Source organism: Protopterus annectens, chromosome 3.part0 (assembly GCF_019279795.1).
Source record: "Protopterus annectens isolate FY-2018-M chromosome 3.part0, PAN1.0, whole genome shotgun sequence".
In the NCBI taxonomy this organism is placed as follows: domain Eukaryota; kingdom Metazoa; phylum Chordata; order Ceratodontiformes; family Protopteridae; genus Protopterus; species Protopterus annectens.
This window is the reverse complement of record NC_056731.1, coordinates 174,836,322-174,864,088: the sequence shown is the minus strand read 5'-3', so window position 1 is coordinate 174,864,088 and position 27,767 is coordinate 174,836,322. Positions and strand designations below refer to the sequence as shown.

Here is a 27,767-nt window from a genome sequence, read left to right as displayed (position 1 = left end):
CCTCAGCCGACGCCATCTTCTCCAGTCTTTCTTGCCATGCAGTGGAAAGCAGCTCGCAAGTCGTTGGTTGGCGATTTTTGAACAGCGTGTTTGGTTTGTTGTCGGTCCGAAGTTCTTACTTCTCTTCTCAAAGCTAAGTACCCCGTTGGGGAATCTTTTTCTTGTCCGATGTCAGAAAAAGTTAATAATTGTATAGCGTGTGGAAAACAAATACCTCATAAAGATTTCCACTCTTACTGTCTACCTTGCTTAGGCCCTGACCACGACATTTCTTGTTGTCGGTTCTGTGCCAGGTTCAACTCTCGCACTTTCAAGCGTAGGTACGATTGGGCTCTAAATTACTTTGGCAGATGCTTCAATTATAGAATGTTGTCGGGTACTACCGGAATTCAAAAGAAGCGCAAAGACAAGGACAGGCCTCCGAGGTCCAAACAGGATTTGTTGCAGCTGGAGCCAGCGTCAGGTTCAGCTACCATCAGTGAGGTGCTTTTGCAGCCCCTGTCGTCTGCCACTTCTGAACCGATGGCCGATACGGACTCCCATGGGGAGCCATCAAGGCCTACTGTTTTATCTGCTGCAGGACCTTCGGACGTCGCTCCTTCGGATGGGTCCGGAACCGCTGTGCAGGTACCGGCTTCTGAGGGGGTATTCAGGCCTACTCACATCACTATTTCAAAGACAAAGGCAAAGTCAAAGACTCCTGTTAAGCCTAAAGTTTCTGCTCAAGCTGCTTCTGATACAGCTCCCAGGACCCAGAAGCAATTGCTATGGATGGCTGAGGATTTGCTTACAATGATTAGGGGTTCTCACCCCCCTCCTGAGAAAAGGCCTCAACAGGACATTCCTTTGGATTCCTCTGACCAGGCTTCTGTGTCTTCTGTCTCTTCCTCTGATCAGGAATATTCTTTTCCTCCTTATGAGGATTCGGATGCAGAGGATTCTTTGCCCTCTGCCTCTCCTCCTGAAGATTTGTCTTTTGGGGAAACCTTACATGAGATGAGAGAACATTTTCATTGGGAAGGTCAGGATTATTCTGCTTCCAAGAAGGGAATTAGGGAATTTCTTCTTCTTCCTCAACACAGGCCTTAAGCTATTCCTCCTGTTCTTGATATTGTGGATGATGCTTTCTCTGAGGCTAATTTAAATCCTGATTCCTTGCCTCCTGTGCCTTCTAAGCCTGATAGATTTTACAGGGTTCCTGATTCCCATTTATTCTTATTTAAGAACCCTTCTGCAGATCCTGAAACTATCTCTCAGGGTTCTAAGGCTGCTAAGGTTGCTACTTCTAAAAATCCTATTCCCTCCGAGAAGGATTCTCGTGCCTTAGACAGGTGGGGTAAGAAGGTTTATACTAATGCTACCCTTTCTATTAGGGCTTTAAATTGCCAGTTTCATATGTTTAAGTATCAGCAATTTCTTTTGTCTGTTTTGAAGCAAAGGCTTGCTACCTTTCCAGCATGTGCAGAGGATAAGGAATTACAGGATGTATTGCATGCAACTGAACAAGTTAGCAAACATAGTTTACATTGTGGTTTTGATGCTTTGGAAGCTTCTTGCAGGGCCGCTGCCTCTGGTACTGTTATCAGGAGACATGCCTGGCTGCGTGAACAGAGTTTACCAGAACAGGTTAAGGCTAAACTATTAGATGCCCCTGTTCAGCATGATGTTTTATTTGGATCTAAGGCTGAGGAGGTTATTAAAAAGATGGAAGAAAAGGCAAAATCTATGCAGACTGTGAAAGATTTCTTACAGGTTCAGCCTCCTAGATTTTCCAGGAATTGGCCCTCTAAAAATTGGTCCTTTCCCACTTCTGACAGGCCTCAGAGGGGAAGATATAGATGCTCCAGAGGTCGTGGTCAAGCTCAGGCCTCTTAAAGATCCAGGCAATGGACTGCTTCTTCACCCAGAAGGGGAGAAAACAGATCCCAATCACAAAGGAAGCAGATGCAATGGCTCTCTCGGTTGGGCTACAGGACCTTCTTGCCTGGAAGCCCCTCTCGGAGGAAAACTTTCCCTTTTCTACAAAAATTGGACTCATATTACCCAGGACAAATGGGTATTAGACATGATTTTAAGAGGCTACAAATTCCACTTTCATTCTTTGCCAAGGATTATCGGTTGGCCAGATCTGCCAAAACATCAATGGTCAGAGGCCTTAAATCTAGTGGATGCTCTACTGGCCATGAGAGCCATAGAGCCTGTTCCACTCTCAGAGATGGGAAAAGGTTTTTACTCGACTATTTCTGGTCCCAAGAAAACAAAACTCATGGAGACCTATTCTGGACCTTTCAGTGTTAAACACCTTTTTGGAAATTTCAAAATTCAAGATGCTTACTCTGCAACAACTTCTCCCAATGCTTACTTCAATATCTGGATTTTGTTCAACGTCTTCTCCTTTTACTGGGATTCTCAGTGAACACGAAAAAGTCACAGCTGATCCCTTATCAGCAAATGATATTTTTGGGAGCTGTTCTAAATACAAGCTTACAAAGGGCCTTCCTCACTCCAGGAAAACAAATACAGCTGGCTTCAATTTTCAAGACCTTGGCAACTTTAACTCAGCTCACTGCAAGGAAATTCCTGCAGGCACTGGGCTACATGGCTTCCTGCATTCTGTTGATTCTAAATGCAAGGCTTCATATGAGAAAGCTTCAATGGTATCTGAAAAGTGTATGGTCACAGCATTACCACAAACTGGACACTATGATTCCTCTAATCCCCTGCCTCCAAAAGGAGTTCCTTTGGTGGTCCAGGGCGTGTGCTTTAAACGAAGGAAAACCCTTTTGTCTGCCTCATCCTTCTCAGATCATAACCACGGACGCCTCGGATTATGCTTGGGGAGCACATTTTCTAGACAATTGCCAGCAGGGAACTTGGACAAAGAAGCATCTTCACTGGCACATCAACCTGAAGGAAATGTTGGCAGTTCAAAATGCTCTTCTAGCCTTCAAGAACCTTTTGAAACCAGGGCCTCTTCTGATTCGTACAGACAACACCACAGTCATGTGGTACATTAACAAGCAGGGGGGCTCTCATTCGTACCCCCTTTGCAGACTAGCTATGGCTTTATGGGACACAGCTCTAAATCTGAATCTACATCTTCAGGCTCAATTCATCCCAGGAAAACAGAATCTCTTAGCAGACAGCCTAAGCAGAAACATTTCGGATCCTCATGAATGGATGCTAGACACCAACTTATTCAACAGGATTATTGCAGTTTGGGGGTGTCCCCAGATAGATCTGTTTGCATCCCATCTCAATCATCAGCTGCCTCTCTTTTGCACCAGGTCCTTCCACAAAACAGCTTGGAAAGTGGATGCCCTGTCATTCAGCTGGAGGAACCTTTCGGGATATGCCTTCCCTCCTCTTCCTCTTCTTCCTCGGGTTTTACTGAAGATAAAACAGGACAAGCCCAAGTTCATCATCTTGATTGCTCCAAATTGGCCTTGACATTTTTGGTATCCAACTTTAAAGCACCTGTTCTTGGAACCTCCTTGGATCCTTCCTCTGAACCCTTCTCTTCTGTCCCAACATCAGGGTCAGATGCTACACCCTCATCTCAAGACCCTTTGCCTGGCAGCTTGGCTCTTCAAGGGAATTTGTTTTCTTCTAATCTTCCCAAACAAGTTTTGGATGTTCTTCTAGAAGCTAGACGGCCTAGCACTAGGAAATCCTATGCCTCTAAATGGAAGAGATTTTGTATTTGGATGCAGGACCGGGGCTCTAACCTTTTGTCTAAAGGCCTTTCCTTTTCTTCCATTAAGATTCATGCTTCTGCTATCTCTGCTCATTTCAATACTGATCCTCCTGTTTTTTCTCACCAATTGGTGAGACATTTCTTGAGAGGGGCTAAGAATTTGAGGCCTCCTAGAACCCCTCCAGTCCCTGCTTGGGATCTTAATTATGTTTTGGAAAAACTTACTTTGCCTCCTTTTAAGCCTGCTGCGGCTTCAGATATTAAGTTTTTATCCTGGAAGACCGTTCTTCTGTTAGCATTGACTTCTGCCAGAAGGGTTTCAGAGTTGCAAGCTCTCATGGCTGTGGAACCATACCTTATTTTACACCAAGACAGAGTATCCTTGAGGACCAATCCTACTTTCATGCCTAAGGTGATTTCGAAAGTGGCTTTAAATCAGACAATTCACCTTCCTACTTTCTTTCCTAATCCTCAAAGTAAAGGGGAAAGGATTTTGCATTCTTTGGACGTACACAGACAGTTACGATTTTACTTGGACAAGACTAAAGAGTTCAGGAAATCTGACCAATTGTTTGTTTCTTTTGCCTCCAGTTCTCTTGGAAAGGCTATTTCCAAACAAACTATTTCCAAATGGATTGCTTATGGAATAAGGTTTTGTTACACTCATTATGGGAAACAGTTTCCAGGTTCTGTGAGGAGTCATTCTACTAGAGCAGCTGCCACTTCTACAGCTTTCCTCAGAGGAGTTCCTACCAAAGATATTTTGGAAGCTGCCACTTGGAGTTCTGTGCATACTTTTTCCAAGCACTATAATCTCCCTCTGTATTCTAAGTCCAGGGCAGGCTTTGCCTCTGCTGTTTTGCAGGGTCTTCTTGCTGCCCCTTCTTCTGTTTAAGCCTCCTCCCCTTTTTCACTGCTTTGGGATTCCACCCTACAGTTATGACTGCAACAGTGAAACACGAAGAACATAGTACAGTTCTGTACACCTACCATAAATGTAGATGTTCGAGTGTCTTCACTGTTGCAGTCGGTGTTTCCCTCCCTCCAGACCCCTCTTACTCTTTTTTGTGGTGTATTTGTGTTTCCTTGTTGGATTAATTTTTGTTTTGCTGGGGGCTTCTGACATCTGGGGCAAGAAAGGTTGGAGAAGATGGTGTCGGCTGAGGGCTATATACCAGAGCGTCCTGACGTCAGGGTACTAGCTTGTGCAGCCGACGCCGGACCCAGACTTTGGGATTCTGGCCGACTTCGGGCTGCCTGCCGGCAGGAGCACCCTACAGTTATGACTGCAACAGTGAAGACACTCGAACATCTACATTTATGGTAGGTGTACACAACTGTACTTTCTCATGACAGTATCATCTTCTGAAGCTGGAAGCTCACAACATTCTATAACATGATGATTACTCAGAGACTTCCATGCCTCCACTTTTACTTTTCTCATCCTTACACACACACACACACACACACACACACACACACACACCGGCATTGGTGAACACTATATCTCATATGTCATTCTGTTTATCAGAGTATCAGGATCTAAAACATTCTACTAAAACCTGCCTTGTACCACCATTTCTACCACTTCTTTCTGTCCTTGCCTTTGAATTCAAACAGTATGTTCCTCTCAATTAACTGCCAGAAGTCTGAAGACTCTAATACTGTTCAGTTAGTTAGTTAATTTTATTATTTCTTTTGTTGATGATAACAGAGAACACTGGAATCAGTATTTTTAGCACACTGTCAGAATGATATACCAGCAATGTAATTTGGCAGTTGACATGGAATTTTGACAGCTGAGGCAGATTGGAGGAGTGACTGTTTCCAACGTAACAGTAATCAGGCCCTTTTAACCCCCCCTACACTATATATTAAAACAAATATTCCTAACTGTAGTGGTGTTAAGAGATGACACCCACTCGGAAGACAAAATTGTCAATTTGTCTATTTAACTGTCTGTGCATGTCTTTTTGTTTATCTGTCTACCTGTTGTGATTATTCTGGCAATAGCTGTACAACATTGTTGTTAAATGGCAAAGTATCGAATCCACTTCCTCAAAAGTGCATTACATACATTATAACAAAAAAAAAAAACTCTCTATTCTTTGCAGTCACCCTGCATACCCCTGCTACTCAGAGGTGAAGCAAGGAAATTGCATGTTGTACTCACAGGCTCTTATTGCTACCTGTCTTGGAAACCTATCACTTAAAAATGAACACATCTCTCAAAATGCTGCACCCCAAATGCTTAACAAATGTAAATAGCATATTCAGCTGTTCACCTAAACAATTAAAAATATTGCTTTTAGATTAGCAATAAGATGTTGTTAAAGGCATTCACTTAGTTGTAGACAAAATATGGCATGAAAAAGCCATGTTTATATAATGCTCAGAAAAAAAAATGTACTCAGTAGAGTATAAAGTGTATTGCCTGGCTACACCCTTGCTATTACTTATATATACCAACCCCAAATTCACACAAAAAATGAAACCAAATCCAAGGAAAACAACCAGTGCCAAAGCCTTCAAGCACTCGCTCATCGTAACTAATCTACACAAAACAACACCATAGAGATAACCATTTGACCACCACAAACCAGGGATCCGCAAAAATATAAAATATAATACTTTCATTTAAAATAATAGCTACACAAACCAAAATACTTGAACAGTTAAATGCATTAACCGAATCATAGCATTTTTCGTCCCTATTTGGGACTTCTTCAGACCACAGTTCCTATCACATTTTTAATTTATACCTTTAATCATCCTAAATTAAAAGCAATTATGCTATTGCAAGAGAGGGGTCACCTAAAACCAGAAAGAGCTGCTATACAATATTAAGATACCCCTTAGAACCTACAAAAAGCAAACCAAGATTTTAAAGAACTGCCTATAATTCCTAACTACCTCTATTCCTCCTTAATGTTGTAATGTACTTCTAAAATAAGTAAATATTAATTTTATAAAAAAAAAACGAACTCTATTAAGTTTAAAAACATAGAGAAAGCTAATATTCCGTATGAATAATGTTATACTGGCCTCTAGTGTTCAATTAGTAGAATAAAATAACCAATGTTTACCTATTTATATAAATATTCCAGTACAAAGAATGTAAAACTAGCTTCTATACCTTTTAATGTGCGCTTAAATAATGCATTTGTTATTTCCTCCTGAATGTCATAGAGATGTTCGTATATTCTTCTTTTTAAGGCCTGTTCTGTCTTCCCCACATAGAAAGCTGTACAATTCTTACACTGAGACAGGTAGACTACTCCCTTACTATTACAATGAAAATAATTGTTAGCTTGTATGTGTCTATCTCTGCCTGCTATATATACATTTTTCTGTGTTACTAATGTGGGGACATTGGGCATATCTCCCACACTTGTAAGTTCCTTTTTTTATCTTTTACTTTCCAACCCTTTGTGTTGGTCCATTTCTAAATAATTTTTAATGTTCCAACTCTTTCTATAATTAAATATTATTGGTTGTTTGAATATCCTCTCTAAATGTGAGAATATAGCAAACCTATTCCAATTTTTGTAAACTATGTTTTAATAATATTAGTGTATCTGTTAAAATTCATAATAAAACCTCCCTTATGTACATCACTGTTACCACTATCCCATTCTCAGTCATAATACTGTTACTTGGGTTATTATTTTAAATTAAAGTATTATATTTTATATTTTTCATATTCATGGTTTGTGGTGGTCAGCATTTTCTGGTTACCTCTATGATGCTGTTTTGTGTAGGTTGGTTACTCGAGAAATGGGAAAACCCTAACTCCAGCTGTCAATGTTAACATTTAGCAACCTGAGAATTGGCAAAAAGAGTTAGACAACTCACAGGTTAACTGAAAAAAACAATCAACAAAAAGCACGGATACCCTATCTATATATCTGTCTTTCTAACCTGTCTACATATTGATCTGTCTGTGCACCTGTCTGTTTGGGTATATGTGTACTCACTTACCTGCTTGTGGTCTTAAAAATAACACCGGACCATACTGCTTGATTAATGAGCAACAGATAACTCTACCATTTTAGTCACTGTTCTAGACCTGCACTTACAAAATATGACCCAGTAAAAAATAATTACAGAATGCATGCAGCATAACATTAAAGACACCTAATGAAGAATAGTGTACTTGTAAACCGAATGGTACTACATAGGGTTAGATAAAACCACCTGTAGTAAGGCAGGAAAATTCAGGACATCTAAGAACTAATAGCCATGTATTATTTGTAAAAGCTGCAAAACAAATTTAATAGGAATCATCACTCTGCAGTAAAGATCAGAAATCAGGGGCGGGGCACTTTTAGTTGGATGTTTGCATCTGTTGATCAGGAGAAACTAGCCAGATGGAATCCATTTTCAGCAGATGGCTGGGGAGGAAATTCCAGAGTAACTCATAATAAATGTGAAAAATTACTACAACAATAATAAATCTAATGAGCTGATGACAGTGAACGCATTGTAAGCTCAGTGAGAGTGACTTTTTACTTGGGTGTAAGACCTACAGATTAGCATAGCAGCTTGGTACAATGAGTACTTTTAGACATGCAGTAACAATTACTACAAGGCACAGACTGCAGGGCAGTGCAAGGAGCTCAAAGTGAGAGTCTAATTACAGTTAAGTTAGTGTGTTAAGGCAGTCTGTATACAAATCATGTATTGTGCATGTTCAAAAAATTAATGCACACATTAACAATTTAATCAGATAAGGTACTTGGCAAAAGACCATCGACCTCCCAAAAGGTGCCCTCAGAAACCACTTACACATACCACAATGCAAAAAACAACCACAACACATAACATACACTTCAGTGTTTCTGTAAATAAGCCAATAATGGGTAACATCACAAAACCCAATGTATTGCTCATAGGAGACTCCATAGTGAGGCATGTGGAGGTTTCCCTCATCAGGCTAGATAAGGATCGGGTTATGGTTAGCTGCCTGTCAGGTGCCAGAATCTGTCAAGTCACTCAAGCACAAGTACTGGTATGACTCCTTCATAGTCGTGTGAGGGTGGATGACTTGAGTTATACCTCTCTGGACTATATGAAAACTGACAAGACTGATCTCTCAGATTGTGTCACAGGCAAGTATAAGCCTATCCTTAAGCAGCATTCTGCTCTCTCCAAGATGATGCCACAATACAAACAAAAAATGATTGACTTTAACAATTGGCTTAGCGTCTGGTGTCAGTCCCAGGGGATCCAATATCTGTCAGCCTTGGAAGACATGGTCGGCAGGCCACTCTGCTTTACCAGTGATGGTCTGCACCTGCTTCCTGTAAGCTTTTGGATACTGACAAAGGCATTAGCCACCCCTATTGTGCCTTTTTAGGCAGTATCAAAATAACCAACCTCACAACATAACAAAATCCTCTCTAGATAAACTCAAGGTACTGCTGCTTAATGCTAGGAGTCTAAACAAGAAACTGCACTCCCTGGAAGCACTTCTTACTTTGGAAGATGCTAACATCTGTACAGTCACTGTGCTATGGTTCAAAGCCATGGAAAGCATCCTGGCATTACAGGGCTACAACACCTTCTATACCTTCAGAACACAATCTGAGCTCAAAAGAACCAAAAGTGGATGTGTGTATCCATTTTCATTAAGAATAAGTACACCTCGAGATTGGTCAGACAATATAATTCCTTAAGCTACTCTTTGTCCAATTAACCATAGGCAAGATCCCCTACTCCATCATGGCTAGCTATAGGTCTCGCACTATGAACCAGAAGAAGCATACCAGGACTTACTGGAGTCACTTGCCATACAGCCAAACACCTTACTCATGGGTGATTTTAATTATCCTTCCATCAGCTGGGAAACATACACAACCCCAAACATGCTGGATCAGAGGTTCCTGGTCTTTGTCAGTGTAAACACTCTGGAACAGCTAGTCAACACACCTACAAGGGGCTCAAATGTCCAGGACATAGAAGTCACCAACGTAGGGGAGCATTACATCCCCCCCACCATTTGATGTCCTTCCTGGTAAAATCTGACCATAAATCAGTCACTTTCAATGTAATTATAAGGCCATATACCCCATCAAGCTCAGAAATGCTTTAGAGTTTTTCCAGAACAAATTACCTCCTGCCAAATGATGGTACAATAAGTTTCAAAGCACCCCAAGCGCAGATAACATGGACTCCTATGTAGTGGTATACACCAATGAACTATATAACCACGTAAGCAGTTGTATAGAATCAGCTGTACCTGACTGGATTAAAAAGCGGTCTTGCCAGACCCCCTAGTATAAATGGGCTATACAACAAAAGAAAGAAACTAATGTCTGACAACTAGAGGGAAATGGCTCAGCAGTGGAAGAAATCACTCTCTAGTCCAAACAAAGAAATTACAGATCTTGTCAAGTCCTCCACAGCGAATCATGAAGCAGAAATAGCCTCCATGGCCAAGGGAAATCACAAGGAATTATTTAACTACGTCCGTAATCTAAAGATAAATACCCAGCTTTGCACTGAACTGGTTGTGGTTGGCACCACCTGAAGGTAATAGTGAACCTACTAGCTGACAGATTCGGAGCAAACGTCACCCCCGTGTCCCCATTTTTCATCCTCCAAAGTATACCTGCCACCACTGTTCTGCCTATTATCTCAACTGAATGGGTCATTTCTGTGCTCTTCAAGGCCAAATATACAGCATTGGTGGTACCTGACAACATCCCAGGTTGCAACAGTAATCCCTCTGCACAAGGGAGGACCATCAACTGACCATGGGAATTATAGACTCATAAGCTTGACTAGCCTCATCTGCAAGGCCATGGAAAGAATCATTATGGATCTTATCAACAAGGCCATAGGTAATCTCTAAACCCTGGACCCAACCCAGTTTGGAGGTCAGATCATGTCTGTTAAACCAGGTTGAATTCTTTGAGAGAGTCCCCAAAGTCCTGGATGAGGTAAAGACTGAGCATATTGCCTATCTTGACCTAACCAAGGCATTTGACATGATACCCCCCTCAGGTATTATACATAAACTCTTCTAAGTGGGAATTAACCCTTAACCCTTACATCACCAGATGGGTAGCCAATTCCCTCAGTGACAGGTCACATACTGTCAAAGTGAGTGATTTCACCTTTAGCAATAGACCAGTCAACAGTGGTGTACCACAGGGTTCTGTGCTGGGTCTTTTGCTGTTCAGAATTTATTTCTCAGAAGTCCAGACAAATGTGGATGGCCTGTGACTGACCAAGTTTGCTAATGATTACAAACTGGGAGCAATCACTGAGTCCCCCAATAGTGCTAATATACTTCAGACAAGGTTAAAGCAGATAAATGATTGCTGCCAAAGCCAGGGATTAAAACTACATGCAAAAATGCATTATTATTCCCTTTGGGAAAGCTAACATCCCTGCTAATTACATTAGAGACAGTAGCCCCTTATGTGTAGTCCCAGTGGTACGTGATATGGGTACTCAGGTTGTTAGCAATCTGAACTCCAATCACCATGTATCCGCAGTGGTAAAGAGAACCTTCTCTGTTTCACATCTCATTTGTAAAGGCATTGCATTTAGATCTAAGGATGTTATAATTCCATTATATTTGGCCCGGATCAGACCAGTAATTGAGTACAATGCTCCCTTTTGCATATAACTCTAGAGACACCTACAATGACTGGGGAGATCACAGAGGTTTCTCACCAAGTAAATACAGAGTACACAAAATAAGTTCTATGCAGAAAGACTGAAAGCCCTGTCACTGTATTTTGTCTCCTACAGGCTGCTAAGGGATGACCTGTGCCTGGCTTACAGAGCAGTCTCTGACCCAGCCTGATAGAAATGCTACATGTTTGTAAATCAAACTACACGAGAGTCATTTGCTCCAAGGATCTTAACCTAGCCTCTAACATGAACAAAAACAAATCATGCTGAAAAGGTAGATACATCTCCCAGAGACTACCCCTTCTCTGGAATAAGCTTCCCGTTCACATAAAGCAGAGTCACTCCCTGACACTTTTCAAATGCAACCTAGATCAATGGTTGGGTGACCATAAATTCATTCCTAGAGTAGTGCCCATGGCCCTCATGGACAGAGGTATTCATTATTAATTATCATAGACTCATTCCTCTGCAAATTTCACTCACCCAACAACTGAAAGTTGGGGCAACTTGGGATAAATATGGCTAGGCTTGTAAAGGCTCCAGGGCCATTAGCTTAGTAGCCTCCTATGAACTTATACTCAAGCTCTGTGCATGTCCAAAAAATAATATTTACACATTCATAATTTAACCCGTTAAGGTAGTTCATACAATCATTATGTGCATGTTCAAAAGGTGATATATACACATTCACAATTTAGTTCTAAATAAGACACAGTTTCCTGAGCAGGAGATGGCTGCATCAGGAGAACATGTACAGCTGTCCCGCCTTATTTAGCTTTCTTTGGTTGGTGTTGCATGAGGGAGTGGATGGTGCTGGATGTGGTTTCGGCATCTTAAGACTTTTTATCTTAGTGTAAATTGGGCTTAGGAATGAATGGTGACAATTATGATGAGGAAAAATAATGGAAAGCTGCTCAGGGTTAGCACAGAGTAAAGAAGCATTGCAGGCAAAATAGTGTCCAGTATTTAATATTTATAAACTGAAGAAAACTTGGAAAATGGGCTGAGAATTTGTGATATACTGTCTGTCATTTGTCTTGACTCTAGAGTAATGCAGTGCTGGAGACTGCAGCAGTGACAGCTGGTGACTTCAAATCAAAGGGGGGCTGCAGGAGACAGTTGAATGGGTGAGGTCAACAGGAAGGGTGTGGCCAACTACAAAGGGGTGGAGCTATGCTCAAAACCACAACAACTGGGACTTCAATTAAATACGCTGCCCTGGGTGCCAAACCATCATTATGAGAGTTCAATCATGACAAAATGAAGTGTAGAAGGAAAAAATATTTCAATGCATTTGCCAAATGACAGCTTACTTAATATTTAGATGGAAACAAAAAGGTTGTGAGCCTTGAAAAAATAAATTACTTTTTAAATACATTACTGGAATGCAAGTCAAAAACTAGTGTAAAAAAACAAGCAACACTCAACTCAAATCACTTCTCCTTGCACAGCAGTTCTAATTATAATTTATATTCAGCTTTATAAAACTACCAAGTAGCATGCTGAAAGTAGCAATCTCTGTGATACCCCCACTTGTAAAAATGTTTCTTATCCAAAAAAGACCTGCTGCCTGACAACAACTATCTACTTGTTTCATGGGGAAGACATGATCAAAGTTAAAAATGAACAGCAAACAAGAAACAAGCTCAAGATAAATTGCTTAAATGATTACTGCACAGGTTATGGACCACACATGATAGATTTCCATTCAGTTTAGTTTACAGGTAAAGCCTGCAAAGATGACTGCAAGTCTCCAACAAATGTAATGAGCTTCTGAAAATACTGTAATCCTGTCCTTTATTACAAATACTGTCTTATGCATTTCAATACCTTAGGCTTATACGTTATCTAGTTATGTAAATATTATCTGCATGGCAACAACAAAAAGGCTTTCAATGTTGGTAATTCTTTAACAGTATGCTTATTAAAGCTTACTTGCATCATACAATCTCAGACAAGCTTACCTGATGGTCATTAAAGCATTGCTACTTAAACACACAGCAACAGGCATTGCAACAACATGCATTTTCTGAATAATAAGAAGCATAAATCAACAGTATAAAAATATGACAGAAAACCAGAACATTCTGCAAAATCAAGGACAAATGAAAAGCCACTGTAGTACTTGTGTCTACCTTGGATGGGGGGATATAATGCACACTTACACTGCATAACTGCTCCTTGCCTTGCTTGGACACATCCAGAGTTACTTCATGGGGGAGTGGGGTGCAACAAATATGGCACAATTTGAAATGTCTCTGGCTGACAGTGATGGCTCTGACACATGTGTCATACCTCTCAACCTCAGAGCAAGAAATCTGGACAAAACCATAAATAGGAGTGGGACAAAGGACCAAAATAAGGGCAATTTTTAAATATTGTTCTTATAAACTTAGAAAGATGATAGAATAGTAGGTCTTGCATTAGTATGAATTTTTTGAAGAGTATGAAATCTGAACTCAAATTTCTGTCATTATTTTCTAACTTCAATCTTTAATGATTTGCCACTAATTTGCCAGAAAACCACAATTTTATGAAAAATGGACCAAAAATATGATGCAAAAATATAAAATAGTCACACAATACAGCTGGGAACCTGTCAAAGAAGGGACACATTTTTAATATTAGTACTGTTAAGTTGAGCAGCTGACAAAATAAGAGAATATGCATGCATTTCTGAAATAAAAGTAATCTCTAACTCTGATCATTACAATTATTTATTAATTGTAAACCCTCCATGTTTTCTTCCAAAATTGCCATTTTGTGGAGGGATTATTGGGGGAGAGCAACATTTTCAGCCAAAATTGCGGACAGTTGAGCGGTTTGGATATACCTAATTCTATAAAGCAGTTTATTTGCGAGTACCTCTCAACATCTTAATACAAGAAATCTGGACTAGGCCAAATATATTGGGGGAACATACAAACAGTACTAAAATATGCTCTTGTATAAACGTAGACAATTGATAGAATAACAGGTCTTGCTTTAGCATGCATTTTTCTGAAGGGTATGAAGTCTGAAACTCAATGTTTGTCATTATTTAGTGACTTCATTCCTAAATGATTTGCCAGAAAACCACAAATGTTATGAGGTATAAACCAAAAATAAGAAGCAAAAATCTATTCATTCTGTGAAAATCTGGACAGTTGAGAGGTATAGTTCAGCTGGGGCTGTCTTTGAGTTTGCCACCCTTCCCAGTCACAATATCATGGTCGAATGGGACCTCCCCCTTGCAGCCATTCCAATGTCCCATTACTTGACTATTTTTCCCCATTTACCATAAACAGTGTAATGTGCATACTGCTTTACTTCTATGATGATTTGGATTTCATTTAAAAGTTTTATTTTACATTTTACAGCGCAAACACTAATAGACATCTGCTAAACAAAGCAATGCAGTCTCACAATGAAAATAGACTTAGCATTAAAACTTCTCTGTTCTTGAAACTCAGATTCATTGAAACAGCATTGAAACCCACATTCAAAGAAAATACATCTAGCCAGTGACAGATAAAGATCAACTTTGCACTGTATTCAAATCATAGGATCCTTGCACACAAAACATACATGTGTTCTTTGATACACCTTCATGATTGTATTAAATTATATTCCTTGTATAATACAGTACAGTTGTTAGGGGGTGTTTTAAAGTTATTGTTTTGAACATTTTTCCAGTAAACAATGAAACAAAATGAATGCACAAATAACAAAACTGCCCAATTCAGAACATTTCCATCATAAAAGTCTACTCAAACTTCTACAGCCCACCAGTATCAATAAATATGCACAATCTCTGCAGAAGTAAAGTCATCTAAATAATTCCACATTAAAGCGATCTGTAACTAATGGAGGTTGCTTCTAGAAAACAACTTTATAGTTCATTGTTTCATTTACAAATAAAGTGCCTGTTTCCCTTGAGGAATAAATTGCCTATGTTACATTAAAAAATAAGCTAGTAATATTGCAATAGGGAATGGATGGGAAACTGATAGCAGGTTCATAGTTACTAGATATCTCCACCAAAGAGGACATTCTCAGGACTGCAGCATCCACCTCATTTTAAAAGTACAACATGGTATAGTATCAGCAATGCATCTACATGCTGTGGGAGTAGAACCCACAGCCTTCTGCATCAAAAGCGAGTAATACTACCTGCTGTGCTATTAACAATACAAGCAGACTTAACATAAGCAGCACTAAACTTCTCTTCTCCTGAAGCTCTCAGCTCCTTGTCAAATCCACTCGTCTCTCAACTTTACAGCACAAGAAATCTGGAAAAAGCCAAAATTTATTGGAGGGGACAAAAGCCCAAAAAACAGGGATGCATGTTAAACATTGCTTGTATAATCTTGGAAAGTTGCTAGAATAAAATGCTGTGTTACCACTATGCATTTCACTGTCAAGTCTTGAACCTAGAACCCTGGGCACTACAGTCAGATCAACATACCACTATGCTAAATCAGCTGTTTTTTTGAAAGACAGGAAGACTGAAACTTAAATGGCTATGATTTAGTGCATTCTGTTCTCACCATAGCTCTCAATCTCTTAGCTCAAAACACCTGGACAAAGCCAATAATGGGGGAATACAGCCCCAAAAATAGGGACAAATTTCAAATATTGATCTTATAAACTTAAAAAATTGCTAGAATAAAAGGTTTTGTGTTGCCACATACTTTCTTAAGAATATGAAGTCTGAAATTCAAATGTCTGTCATTATTTAGTGAATTCAAATTTCCAGAAAACCACAGATTTTATGAGGAACAGAACAGAACAAAAATATGAGGCAAAAATCTGAATAGTTTTCACAAGTAGTGGTGGGTAGGAAATTCAGGGTCTTGCTTCCTGCACCCAAGGTACAAGGTTTGAGCGTAAGTTATTCTGTCCAGCCACCAGGTATATTTAACTGGAGCATTTTACACACACACCCACTGTTTGGAGTCCATACCCAGCTTTCTCTGAAACCCTTCTTCCTGCTGCAACTTCAAATTCGCAGCTGTTTGCAATACAAGTCCCAGCTCTGTTGAAATACAAAAGTCTTTCCCACGAGAGCAGCTATCCTGCCTGCAGGCATTGCAGTCCGATCCCCTTCCAGTCTATGCAGTTGTAACTGCATAGACTTTTGGGGCATAGGTTCATAGGTTGGTACTAAGCTATCAGCCCTAGGGGCCTATACAAGCCTAGCCATAACAATTCCCTGGACATTTCTTCCCACAATATTTACTTCTCTGGACCCCTGTCTAGCAGAGCAACTGACATGATCCCCAGGGTGAATTTCCTATCTCCCATCCAATCATCAAGGTTCCTTTTGAAGAGGGCCAAGGAGGCGCTCTGCTTGATATGTATGGGCAGTCTGTTCCAGAGTAGGGGGAGTCTCTGGGTCAGGAACCTATCCCTCCAGCATGTTTTGTTCATTTTGTTCTCTGATGGATTGAGATTTCTTTAAGTGGAGCATGTCCAACAGCTCAGGGTTTGACATGGCCTTGTATGTTAAGCAGAGATCGCCTCGGAGTAGACAATATGACACAGAGTATAGCTGGAGTTTTTTTTTTAGACCGTTGGCATATGGCATCTACTTTAGGCCTCTGATTCTTTTAGTGAGGTATTACTGTGGCCTTTCCAGCTGTTGCAGATGTCTTGTGAGGTACATACCAAGCAGGGCATTATACTCTATAATGGGTCTAATGAGGGATGAGTACAGTGGGACAATGACCTCCTTTTTTCTGGATGAAAAGCCCTTAGTGATGAGGTGTGCCACATAGAAAAATTTCCTGAGTGTTGTGGCGATGTGGTTATAGAAAGTGAGGCCACTGTCCACCTGTGTCCCTAAGTCTCTCATCACACTTTTGATGTTTAGTGTACTGACACCTATGTGGTAATTCATGGGTACATGTTTTTTTCCAAAGTGGATAACTATACATTTCTTGGCATTAAGCTTGAGCCCATGGCTCTGGCACCAGGCATCTGTTTCTGTAAGGCCCTTTTGTAGAATATCCACATCATTTTGGGATTCAGTAATGGCTCCCAGTTTGCAGTCATCTGCAAACTTTGTTAGCCACAGTCCCTTAGTGTTGGTTTGTACTTCAGAGAAGTAGATGCCAAACAAGAGTGGTCCCAGGACTGAACCCTGAGGTACTCCACTTGTCACTTGTCTGGAGCTAGATTTGGAGTCGGCTACTTTTACAGTCTGGTTTCTGTTAGTAAGCCAGTTGGCAACCCATCGAGTGACGTAGGGATTTATGCCCAGCTTAGTAAGTTTATCTATGATTCCAGAGTGGGGGATGGTGTCGAAGGCCTTGGCGAGGTCCAGATAGCCTGTGTGGTCTGCCTTACCCTCATCCACAGCTCTAGAGACTGATTCAAAGAAGTCAGTCAGATTCAGGAGACAAGATCAACCATTCACAAACCCAAACTGGGTGGCGTCTAGTGTACGAACCGTCTTACCCTCGTCCACAGCTCTAGAGACTGATTCGAAGAAGTCAATCAGATTCAGGAGACAAGATTAACCCTTCACAAACCCAAACTGGGTGGGGTCCAGTGTTTGAATGTTGCCAATGTCTTTGTTTATAAGTTCCATGATAATGCATTCCATGCCCTTGCAGATTAGGCTTGTCAGACTGATGGGACGGTAGTTCCTGGGATCCAAGGTGGATCCCCCCTTGTGGAGTGGGATAACTGTAGCTGTGCACCACTCAGTGGGCACAAAGCCTGAGGTGAGGCTGTGATTAAACATGACACTTAGGTGAGGTGCCAGTTCATTTTGTAGTTCTTGTAGTACACAGCCTGGGATGTCATCTGGTCCCATGGATGCTGTATTCTTAGCTTTGGAGAGAGCGGTTTCTACCTGTGTGGCCATGATTACTAGAATTTGGCAATCTTTTGGTATTGAGATGGGCTCTTTAGGGGGTGAGAGGGGGGTGAAGTTGGCACTAAATCGATCTGCCAGGATACTGGCAATATCCTTAGGATCAGTATATTTAATGCCATTCTGTTGTAGCTCAGAGCAGATCTGAGCATTGCCATTTAGATTCTTGACATAACTATAGAATGCCTTGTGGTTGTCTTTGGAATCTTTGGCAATTTTATTTTCGTAACTAGCTTTTGAGGATTTTATGAGGGATCTCAGCTTCTTAATGAGGCTGGTGAGGGAGTTTTTTGCATCTTGGGATTTTTCTCTTTTCTGCAACAGTTTCTTCCTTCTGTTGTATAGTTTGTTTATAGCAGGGGACCACCAGATTGGCTTCCTTTTTTGGAGAAGAGCATCTTGGTTCTGTTTGGGATGCCACGATTCATGCATGAGTGGATGTGTTCATACATTGCCTTGGTGTAGGATTCTGCAGTCGAACTTTCAGATTCCATCTGCATGGGTGTCATGAAGTTTGTCACTTCTGACTTCAGTAGCATGAAGTTGGCTTTGGCGAGGTTTTTTAAGGAGGTTTCCTTATTGGAGGGTGGGGGTGGGATGTGGATGTCAAGGGTGATTTGCTTATGGTCAGACCTGACCAATGAGGGGTGACCACTGGTGTGGAGCATCTATCTCCCATGTTGGTAATGACCAGGTCTAGGATATTGGAGCCCCTGGTGGGACAATGGCTTAGTTGATCCAGGGAGTTGGAATTTATCAATTCCAAGAACCGTTGGGAAAAGGAGTTGGTACCGAGTAGTTTTCCCAGTTAATGGCAGGGTAGTTGAAATCACCCAGTATTAGGGTGTTTGGTTGTATCTTAATATTTTCCAGTATGTTTAGAAAGGTGTAGTGAGAATCTTGGGGCATGGTGGGGGATCTGTAGTCTGATGCCGTCTTTCCTAATCCGGACTGCTGTAACAGCAGTCCGGTTTCCTGCACATGTGTGTAGTGCAGAATGTTGAGCATGCATGCGTGGAGTTCTGGGACTCGCTAATTATTTTTTTCTTTTACTTTTACAGATGGGGGGGCTGCAGTCCTGCAGTCCAATAGCATGAGCCACCCCTGGACTGCAGGTTATATCACACTTTGAATCTGTAGATAAATAATGTTCAAGGTAGACACTGTCATACAGATAATTAGCAAGTGTTTTTTGGCAAGTATCATTGTTTTCTTTTTAACCAGTTGTAGTTTTGCATTCGTCATAGATCAGATATGTCATTCCATAGGATGCCCTAAACATGTGGGAATTTTATCAAGCATTTGTTTCTGTGACATCCTTTGGAAAGAAATTGCAACATAAGAAAAGCTACCTAAGCTTTCACACAAATGTTCTTGGGTCATATCTCTCAACTGCTCAGATTTTTGCAGAATGTCCAGATTTTTGCCTCATATTTTTGATCTGTTCCTTATAAAATTTGTGGTTTTCTGACACATCACCGAGGATTGAAGTCATTAAATAATGACAGACATTTGAGTTTCAGACTTTGTATCCTTCAGAAAATATATACTAATGCAAAGCCTGTTATTCTAACAACTTTCTAAGATTGTAGGAACAATATTTAAAATGTGTCCCTATTTTTGGGCCTGTGTCCCCTCATTATTTCTGGCTTTGTCCAGATTTCTTGCCCTGATAGGTTGAGAGGTATGGGTGCAGAAACAGAACGGTTTGAAGATGTGAAGCGAGGTTTGGTATATGCCCACTGATTTGGTATATATCCCACTGATTATTAATTTGTCTTTTTGCAAGTTAACTTTTAATTGTTTCTGCTCAAACTATGTTTCAGCAGTGGCAAGGTCTTCAATCAGTGTGTGATACATGCTCATCTGTAAGAAGGACACAGTCATCAGATAAAGTGATGTTTGGATCAAGGTTGTTCCTAATGAATAACTAGGCAGACAGACCAGTCATGAGGTACACCCTATGTGTATGGAGGGGGTGGGGAATTAAATAATTTTGTATATTGTGGCTATAGATTTCTTGTTGGGAAGAAAGCGAAGATCCAGATGACTGCCATTTTCCTTCCTCCTCTGCCTGCCTCCTTATCAGACCCAGTGTTGTAATGACATCTTGTTTTCCATTATGAGGAAGCTCTTACTGCATCCTATCAACATTTCGTCAGTCACAAGGGCAAGGTAACACTTTGTATGTCCTGATCCCAGTTTTTCTTGGCGTCCTGTGTTTTCACCTCCTTTTCTTCCTCTGTATGCATTTGTCACCCTCATATCGACCGTTCTTGTAATCACTGCAGACATTTAATGCCCTATGTCATTCCGTATTCTGTGCAGCTTGTATTTTGCTTATGCTCACTATTTCTAAACTTTCACCTGTGTTTAAGACACATGAAGCAGGCATTTTTTCTTTGCAAAAAATATTGTTATTCAGCAGCAATGTTCATACCCTCTTCTTGCCTCCTGCCCTTGCGGATTCTGGTTTGCCTTTCCCCATCCTGCTCCTCTCTTTGTTCCTCTGCCATCTTTTTAAAAACTCTCCCTGCGCAGTTTGGGGTTTACATTATGCACCATATACAGCCTACAGCACTGCGTGCTGTTTTACCCTGTGTTATTTCATGTGCATATTGGCTGTTTTTTAACCCTTCATACACCACTGCACATGCACAGGGGTGCAGCCTTTTTAACCTAGGAATGCATCTTCAAGCTCTCCATTAAGATGAGGGCACAAAGGAATAAGGCTGAGTTTTTGGGTGTATCTGTAATGGAAAGTTTATGAAGCGTTTTATTAAAGAATGACTCAAGAAAAAAAAAGCTAATGAGGTGTAAGAAGCATTCCAGCACTATATCCAACAAATGTTTCAATTCATGTGTCAACTGTTAACAGACACTTTAATTAAAAATATCTCTGTGGACTTGGACCTTAGTACTGCTCATTGTCTCTACCATGATTTAATATTATTGACTTACATAATATACAGAATTAAATTTCAAGTCTTAACTTTATTTCATAGGATTAGTCCTCATATTCACAATTTATAGTACTGTCACTTTTTTATTATTTATTTATTTATTTTCTAGGGTAGTGCACTGATCAGTATTGACCTACTGACCGATTTCAGGCTCTGCCTGGGAGAAACACAAAGCATTTCTCAAAAAATACAGAAATGTTAGAATAACAGAGTACTTCAGACTAATTACATGGAAAATAAAATGTGTACATACATTCCAGTGAACAAGCACAGTGTGATGTATAATAAATCAGAATATAATGTACTGTACATGTATACGTATATTTGTTTCTAAAGTGGGTCCGTCTTCAGTGAATCTTGAGAAAGGAGAAGTGACTTGAAAAGGAGATCAGTGATGTGTCCTCTGTTGAAGCAGAGGCATTTGGCTTGGATATAGGGCATTCTGAATTTGAAATACGTGCTGATTTCTTTAATGTTGATGGGGAGAATTTGCCAAAGGATAGGTACCTGAAAAGAGAAACCATGTGCAGTGTTGTGAAGTTTGGTTCTAGGGGTAATGAGAGTTGGCGTGGCTTGTGAATTGTCTCAAGTTATATGAGGAGTTTTTTTTTTGTGAGGTCTAACTCCAAGGAGAGTAAATGTGTGGAGATGGAGTAGTTTGTAGAGTTGAGATCCTAAAAGTAGTTTATACCTTTATTTTTATGGGTATCCATTTGGCTTTTTCTAGGGTGATACTGTATGCTCACAGAAGGATGCGTTTGAGAGGAATCAGCAGATGCTGTTTGGGATAGTCTAGAGTGTGGTAATCTTTTTCTAGGATGCAGAAGTAATAATTTGGAGCCCATATTCAAGTTAAGAAAGGAGAGCTCCTTTGCCAATGACTGCTCTGGCTGCTTGGGATAGAAGAGGGGAGATCTTTTTGGTCCAGAAGAGGAGGGAGTATTTTAGCATTCACTTTGTGTGGAAATGGAAGTTTATTGACTGATCAAGCCATAATAGGGTTTACCCCCTACAAAAATATTGTTGAGTTCACAAAAGGTGGTTTTGATGAACAGTTGTCATGTTTTTTTTTCCCATTTAAATTACCTTTGATTAGTCTACATGAATCCTACAAAATAAGGAACTGTAACTAAGTATCAAAAAGCATTAACATATCCTTTGGGAAGCCATCTACTCTGGGAAACTACCACAATGACAATATGCCCTTAAGAGTTGACCCATTTGTTCAGGATTTGGGAATTTATGTGGACAATGTCCTAACTTTCGACCAATATGTGTCCATAAACAAAGGGATTGTGCCTAGATCTAGGGATGTCATTGTCCCCCTTTACTCAGCCTCAGTAGATCAGTCATTGAATATAATGTCCCCTTAAGCATGCATCATTCCGGATTCATGCAACAATTTGAACGCTCACATAAATGCCTTAATAAAAGGATACAAAGCCTAAACAGCATGCCCTACATGGACTGATTCAAAGCCCTGTCCACTGTACTTGGTATCCTAAAAGCTACTAAAAGGTGACCGGTGTCTGGCATACAAGGCATCATCCAACCCAATACTGATGGATTTACTGCACATCAGCATGTCCATTGGCATCAGAAATACTCTGATTAGGGATCTATACCTCTTCTGCAACATCAACAAAACAGTTTGGGGGAACGGGTACATCTTTGAGGGTATGCCACTGCTCTGGAGCAGACTTCCAATCCATGTTACATAAAATTCATCCCTGTCCATATTCAAGTGCAACTTGGATCTATGGATGGGAAACATAAAATTTACAACAGGACTGCCCTCTGTAATGGACAGAGGCAGTTCCTAAATGTTTTATCCCATGCATGAATCTCCTCAAATTATCTATGGTATGATTCCAGTTATTCTTATTAGGGTAACATATGATTATCATCCATGGGATGGATAAGGCCAATCTCTAACCAAATAGGATAGGTCATTTCTAGCACAAAAAGGGAAACTGTCTGGACTTAAAATGGCTCTCAAGGGCAGCTAGCCTAGTACTTACCTATAAACCTGTATGTGTTAGGTGGATTAACAACTCTATACTATCTGTAGCTGCATGTGATGTGTGCGCGTGCATGTGTGTAAAATATATAAGAAAGGTCTGGCAGTCTACATCTGTTCCAGTACTTTCTAAGTAAACTCTGTGAATGGTGTAGGCTGTTCACAGGGTCACTACAGAAATTAGATGCAACTTGACTGCATTGAACAGAGGCACTTTCACATCTTGAAAAAGTCGACTTACCTGAAATTCTGTATCATATGCTTCCTTTGACTGTGCTGTAAACAGCATTCATTGTGAAGCATACAGTAAGGCTGTCACTTCTTTCCAGGTGATGGTCATTTTCCAATTATGTAATTCTCTACTCAGATCCATTAATGAGCACTACTTCCAGGATCTGCTTCTTTTGTGTTGTTTGCAGTACAGACTGCTTGAAATCTGCCTCCATAGGGCGTTAAGAATCATCTCGCTCCTACACATCTCAATAATAAAGATGTTCAGTTCGCATTTCCACATTCAGGTTCTCAGTGTAAAATACCAATGTGTTTGCATCATATACTTTTAATCATGTTCTCTGCTCTGTGTTGAATATTGAAATTACATGCAGAATGAAAGAAACTTGTTTCTCTGTCCCATAAAATGATGTCTAGAAAAGCTGGTGTGATTCCAAAAATGCACCAACACTGCAGTTATTTATAACATAAATATTTGCTTATTTAGTTATGAATGCCTGTTCCAGAATTACTTGGCAAGCAAGAAAAATAACCACCTTTATTTATTTTTTTTGCAGAAGAATATATATTTGTTGTATCTCCAAAAAGTGAATCAGTGACCTACCTACTAACCCCAAGTGGAGAACTTGGTATGCCCCCCCTTACATCTGCATCATGGAGTGTCCTGGTACCCCCTGAGCAAGTTGCCTTGCTGAAATTCATAGAAAGAGCTTCAGTTACTTGTCAATTTCAGCATGTATCCCTTATTATAAAAGAGCAAACACCAGACTCATATGAAATACACCGACGGGAAGATGAGCCTTTACCAGATTCTTTAAAACTGTATAATAATTTCTGGGTCAATATCTCAAATTGTCTTCCAGAAAATGGAACACTCGACTTGAAGCTTTTATTGCAGGTGACTAAAAGATCTGGAGGTGAGTTTTAAATGTATTTGGTGTAATCTTGTGTATCATTCACTTAAACATTTATAGATAATTCAGCTAATTTGCGATAATGTCTTTAACATCATTTTAATAAAGTTTAAAATGGTGCTGAGAAATTGACTCTGAAAAGTTATGAGAAGTCAGCTATTGTCTGATGGGAGATGTACAACTTATAGTCTGCCAAAGATGTATAAACAAAGTATTCCAAATTACTTAGTACAGTTCATTAATGAACAATGCAATTAATGTATATTTTCTTTATCGTGTAGTAAGAAGTCATCTAACCATCAACATTTGTTTCCACACTGCATGGACAGAGTTAAGAGTAGTAAATGTTTTCTAGTAGTTAGAAATTACATGCAAAAGTGATGCAAAGGATGGGAGTGGAAAATGGTCAGGTAACAATATAGCAATAACCCACGCCTGGGTGTGGGTAATGCGGGATTTACCCACGGTTGGTGTGGTTTGTTCCCGAGGGACCAAACAAAGTCAACCGTGGGTAAATCCCGCATTACCCACACCCAGAAGTGGTTATTATGTTATATATGACATTATTTAAGAAAATAAATAATTACTTTTCTTAAATAATGGCATTGTATAATGCCTCTTTGCTGCCCTTCCGCAGCTGTCTGGTATCTGCGGCAGTTCTGATGTACTGCATGCCTACAGTACATCAGAGTTGGCCAAAAGCAACGGAGAAAGCAAGATCTCCGTTGCTTTTACTGTTCGCTATGTTAAATGGGTTTAACATAGCGAGACAGCTTTAAAATAAGCAATGGAGATCTCCATTGCTTATTTTAAACTGTCTCATGTTAAACCCATTTAACATAGCAGACAGGTTTAAAAAACGGAGAAAGCAAGATCTCCGTTGCTTTTACACTGTGTCGCTATGTTAAAGGAGTTTAACATAGCGAAACAGCTTAAAAAGCAACGGAGATCTCCGTTGCTTTTAAACCTGTCTCGCTATGTTAAACTCTTTTAACATAGCGAGACAGTGTTTTAAAAGAGACTTATACTAATGGAAAAAGTCCGGGCGACCGGACCTTTTCCATTAGTATAAGTCGATTTACAACGTGCACGCTGGCCAATCAGCGTGCACGTTTTGGAATATTAATGGGGGGTCATGGTATAATGAGCATTAATATTGCCTATATAAATAAACACGCACGTTTTACATAATGCAGGGTATATTCCCTATGTGGGCTTGTTAATGAACATCCATTGGTCTACCTTTTCCATTGGTAGGGAATTTTTCTTCAGAAATTTGTAGAGTCTCTTCAGTGTGCTAACATTTGATAATCTGACTGATATGCGTTTGACTTAAGATAATCTGATGTCATTTTTATGCATTCTTAAACACTTTAAAAGAATGCTTTCAGTGTTCACTGCATAGTAAGCTCACACTTTCATACATAAATCTGATTTCACTTGAGTGCATTTTTTGTTAACAAGGCACTGCTGATTCAGTAAACCACATTCACCTAACTCTACATCAGTATAAATTAGCAGATAAATGTTTACAGTGCAGCCCTGAAAGTAAAAATCAAATATGAAATCATTTTGAAACATCACATACGACATAACCCATGCATAACTGAACATGTCTTACTATATAAGTAAGTTAACTTTCTGGCAATGATTTCCCAAGATGCACCTAATATGAAGGTGGTAAATCAAAGCCTATCCTGCTGGTTGAGCATGGACTACTTTGAGCAGGCTTTTTAAGCTACAGTTAGTAGATATATAATATGACCTATATTTAAAGGACAGGTGTTGTGCAAAAGACTGCACGTGTTTGGATATTAGTGCTAATGTCATCCTTTATGGTGCATGCTGCTTTATCTGGGCATGATTCAGCCATATTGGTCAGTTGCTTACCTGTGCTCCAAACTGTGTCACATGATGCGTTCTACCACTGCCCAACAAGGGTCAGTGGCTAAATAAATAGTGGGCTTATCTTTGTTACTAGAAGATCAGAAAGCTGTCTATTCCCATCCGTGGTTATTGGATTCATTTTCTATTAGGGGTGCTGCACTCCTGAGTGTGCCAGTCTTCAAATGAGACATTATACCGAGACCTCATCTGCTTAGATAGGTGGTAGCTGAGAAAGATGTAAAAGATCCCATTACACTTATTGGAAAGAGTAGTAGAATTTTGCTGGTGTCCTAGTGTTCTGTCAAATTTCCCAAAGATTTAGTGTACATATAAAACCTCTGGTCTCCTTTGAAAAGATGCCATCAAACCAGTGGGACTAACCCTCTAAAAATGATAAATAAATAAAATGCTACTGCAGAGTCACACTGATGAATTTTTATTGGAAGCAAATGAGTTTTGTTTTAGTTTTGGCCATCACTAGGGTGTACTGGCCTGATAAAAGATAGCTGTATGCATTTAGAACTTAACCATTCCATCGAGCGGTGCAGTGGTGCAGCAGTTAGCATTATTGCAAGAGGTTCCCGTGTTTCAATTCTTTTCTGGGGCACCTTCCGTGTGGAGCCTATATGTCCTCCCTGTGTTTGCATGGGTTTCCCCTGGGTGCTCCAGTTTCCTCCCACATTCCAAAGAGATGCATCTGGAGCATTTCTCCCCGGGTCTATGCTGAAAATGGGCTCTGTCACACTCAGACTTTCCCAGTAAACAAATGTTAAATAAATAAATAAATTCAGCATTAAGTATTTCTCCTGCAATCAACTTACCTGTATTTGCCATATTAATTCTAATGGATTTTTAGGAAATATTGTTTGGAGAGACAGAAATGAACTATAGCAAGCATATCACGATGTACATGCAAGTAATCTCCCCTGAGTACACTAAAAGAACCTGAAGTAAGTGCTTGTGAGTCACTTAGATGTGTTTTGTCTGTCCATCATTCTCCACTGGTGGTGTAGAGGGATACAGCCCTGACTACAGGCCTGGTGACTTGAGTTTAACTACCGGCTTGGATGTTTGAAGATACAGGTAGGAAGGATGGGCATGCCCATCATGTAAAAGCGAATGTACTCATTAGGCTGTACCATCATGATCAATCCCTATGGAGGCTGAGGATGTGAGGATAGTCTTGTCCATAAGGTGACAAGGTTCTGGCTGAGTTGCACAAGGAGGTGTGGATGATAGTCCGCTACTCCCAACACAGACCAACCCTTATGAAGGTACAGGCATGTGCAGGAGGCATAGTTAGGCCTTAAGGAAAATGTTTCTCTGCAGCAAGATGACACTTCCCAGGACTCCTCAGTCTCCTCACCAGCCATGAACATGTCAGAGGTAGTCCCGAGGTGGCTCAGTTGAGTTTGGCAGACCCATTGAATGAGAAGATGCTGATAGTTGGCTGTGGAGAGCCAAAGCATGTAGCAAAAAATTGACCTCTGTACATCTAAGGTCCTGGGAAGTAAATATTGTGGGAATAAATATCCATGGAATTGTT

General features: G+C 40.2%; 1 protein-coding gene across 1 annotated transcript in view; it reads left to right on the top strand.

The window, feature by feature from the left end:
* The window catches only part of CDCP1 (CUB domain containing protein 1), a 630,505-nt gene that overhangs the window by 459,596 nt on the left and 143,142 nt on the right, over positions 1 to 27,767 (top strand). Inside the window, exon 5 of the mRNA XM_044065523.1 lies at positions 23,978 to 24,337. Coding sequence (XP_043921458.1) covers positions 23,978 to 24,337 — 360 coding nt within the window. The remainder of the gene's footprint in view (positions 1 to 23,977; positions 24,338 to 27,767) is intronic.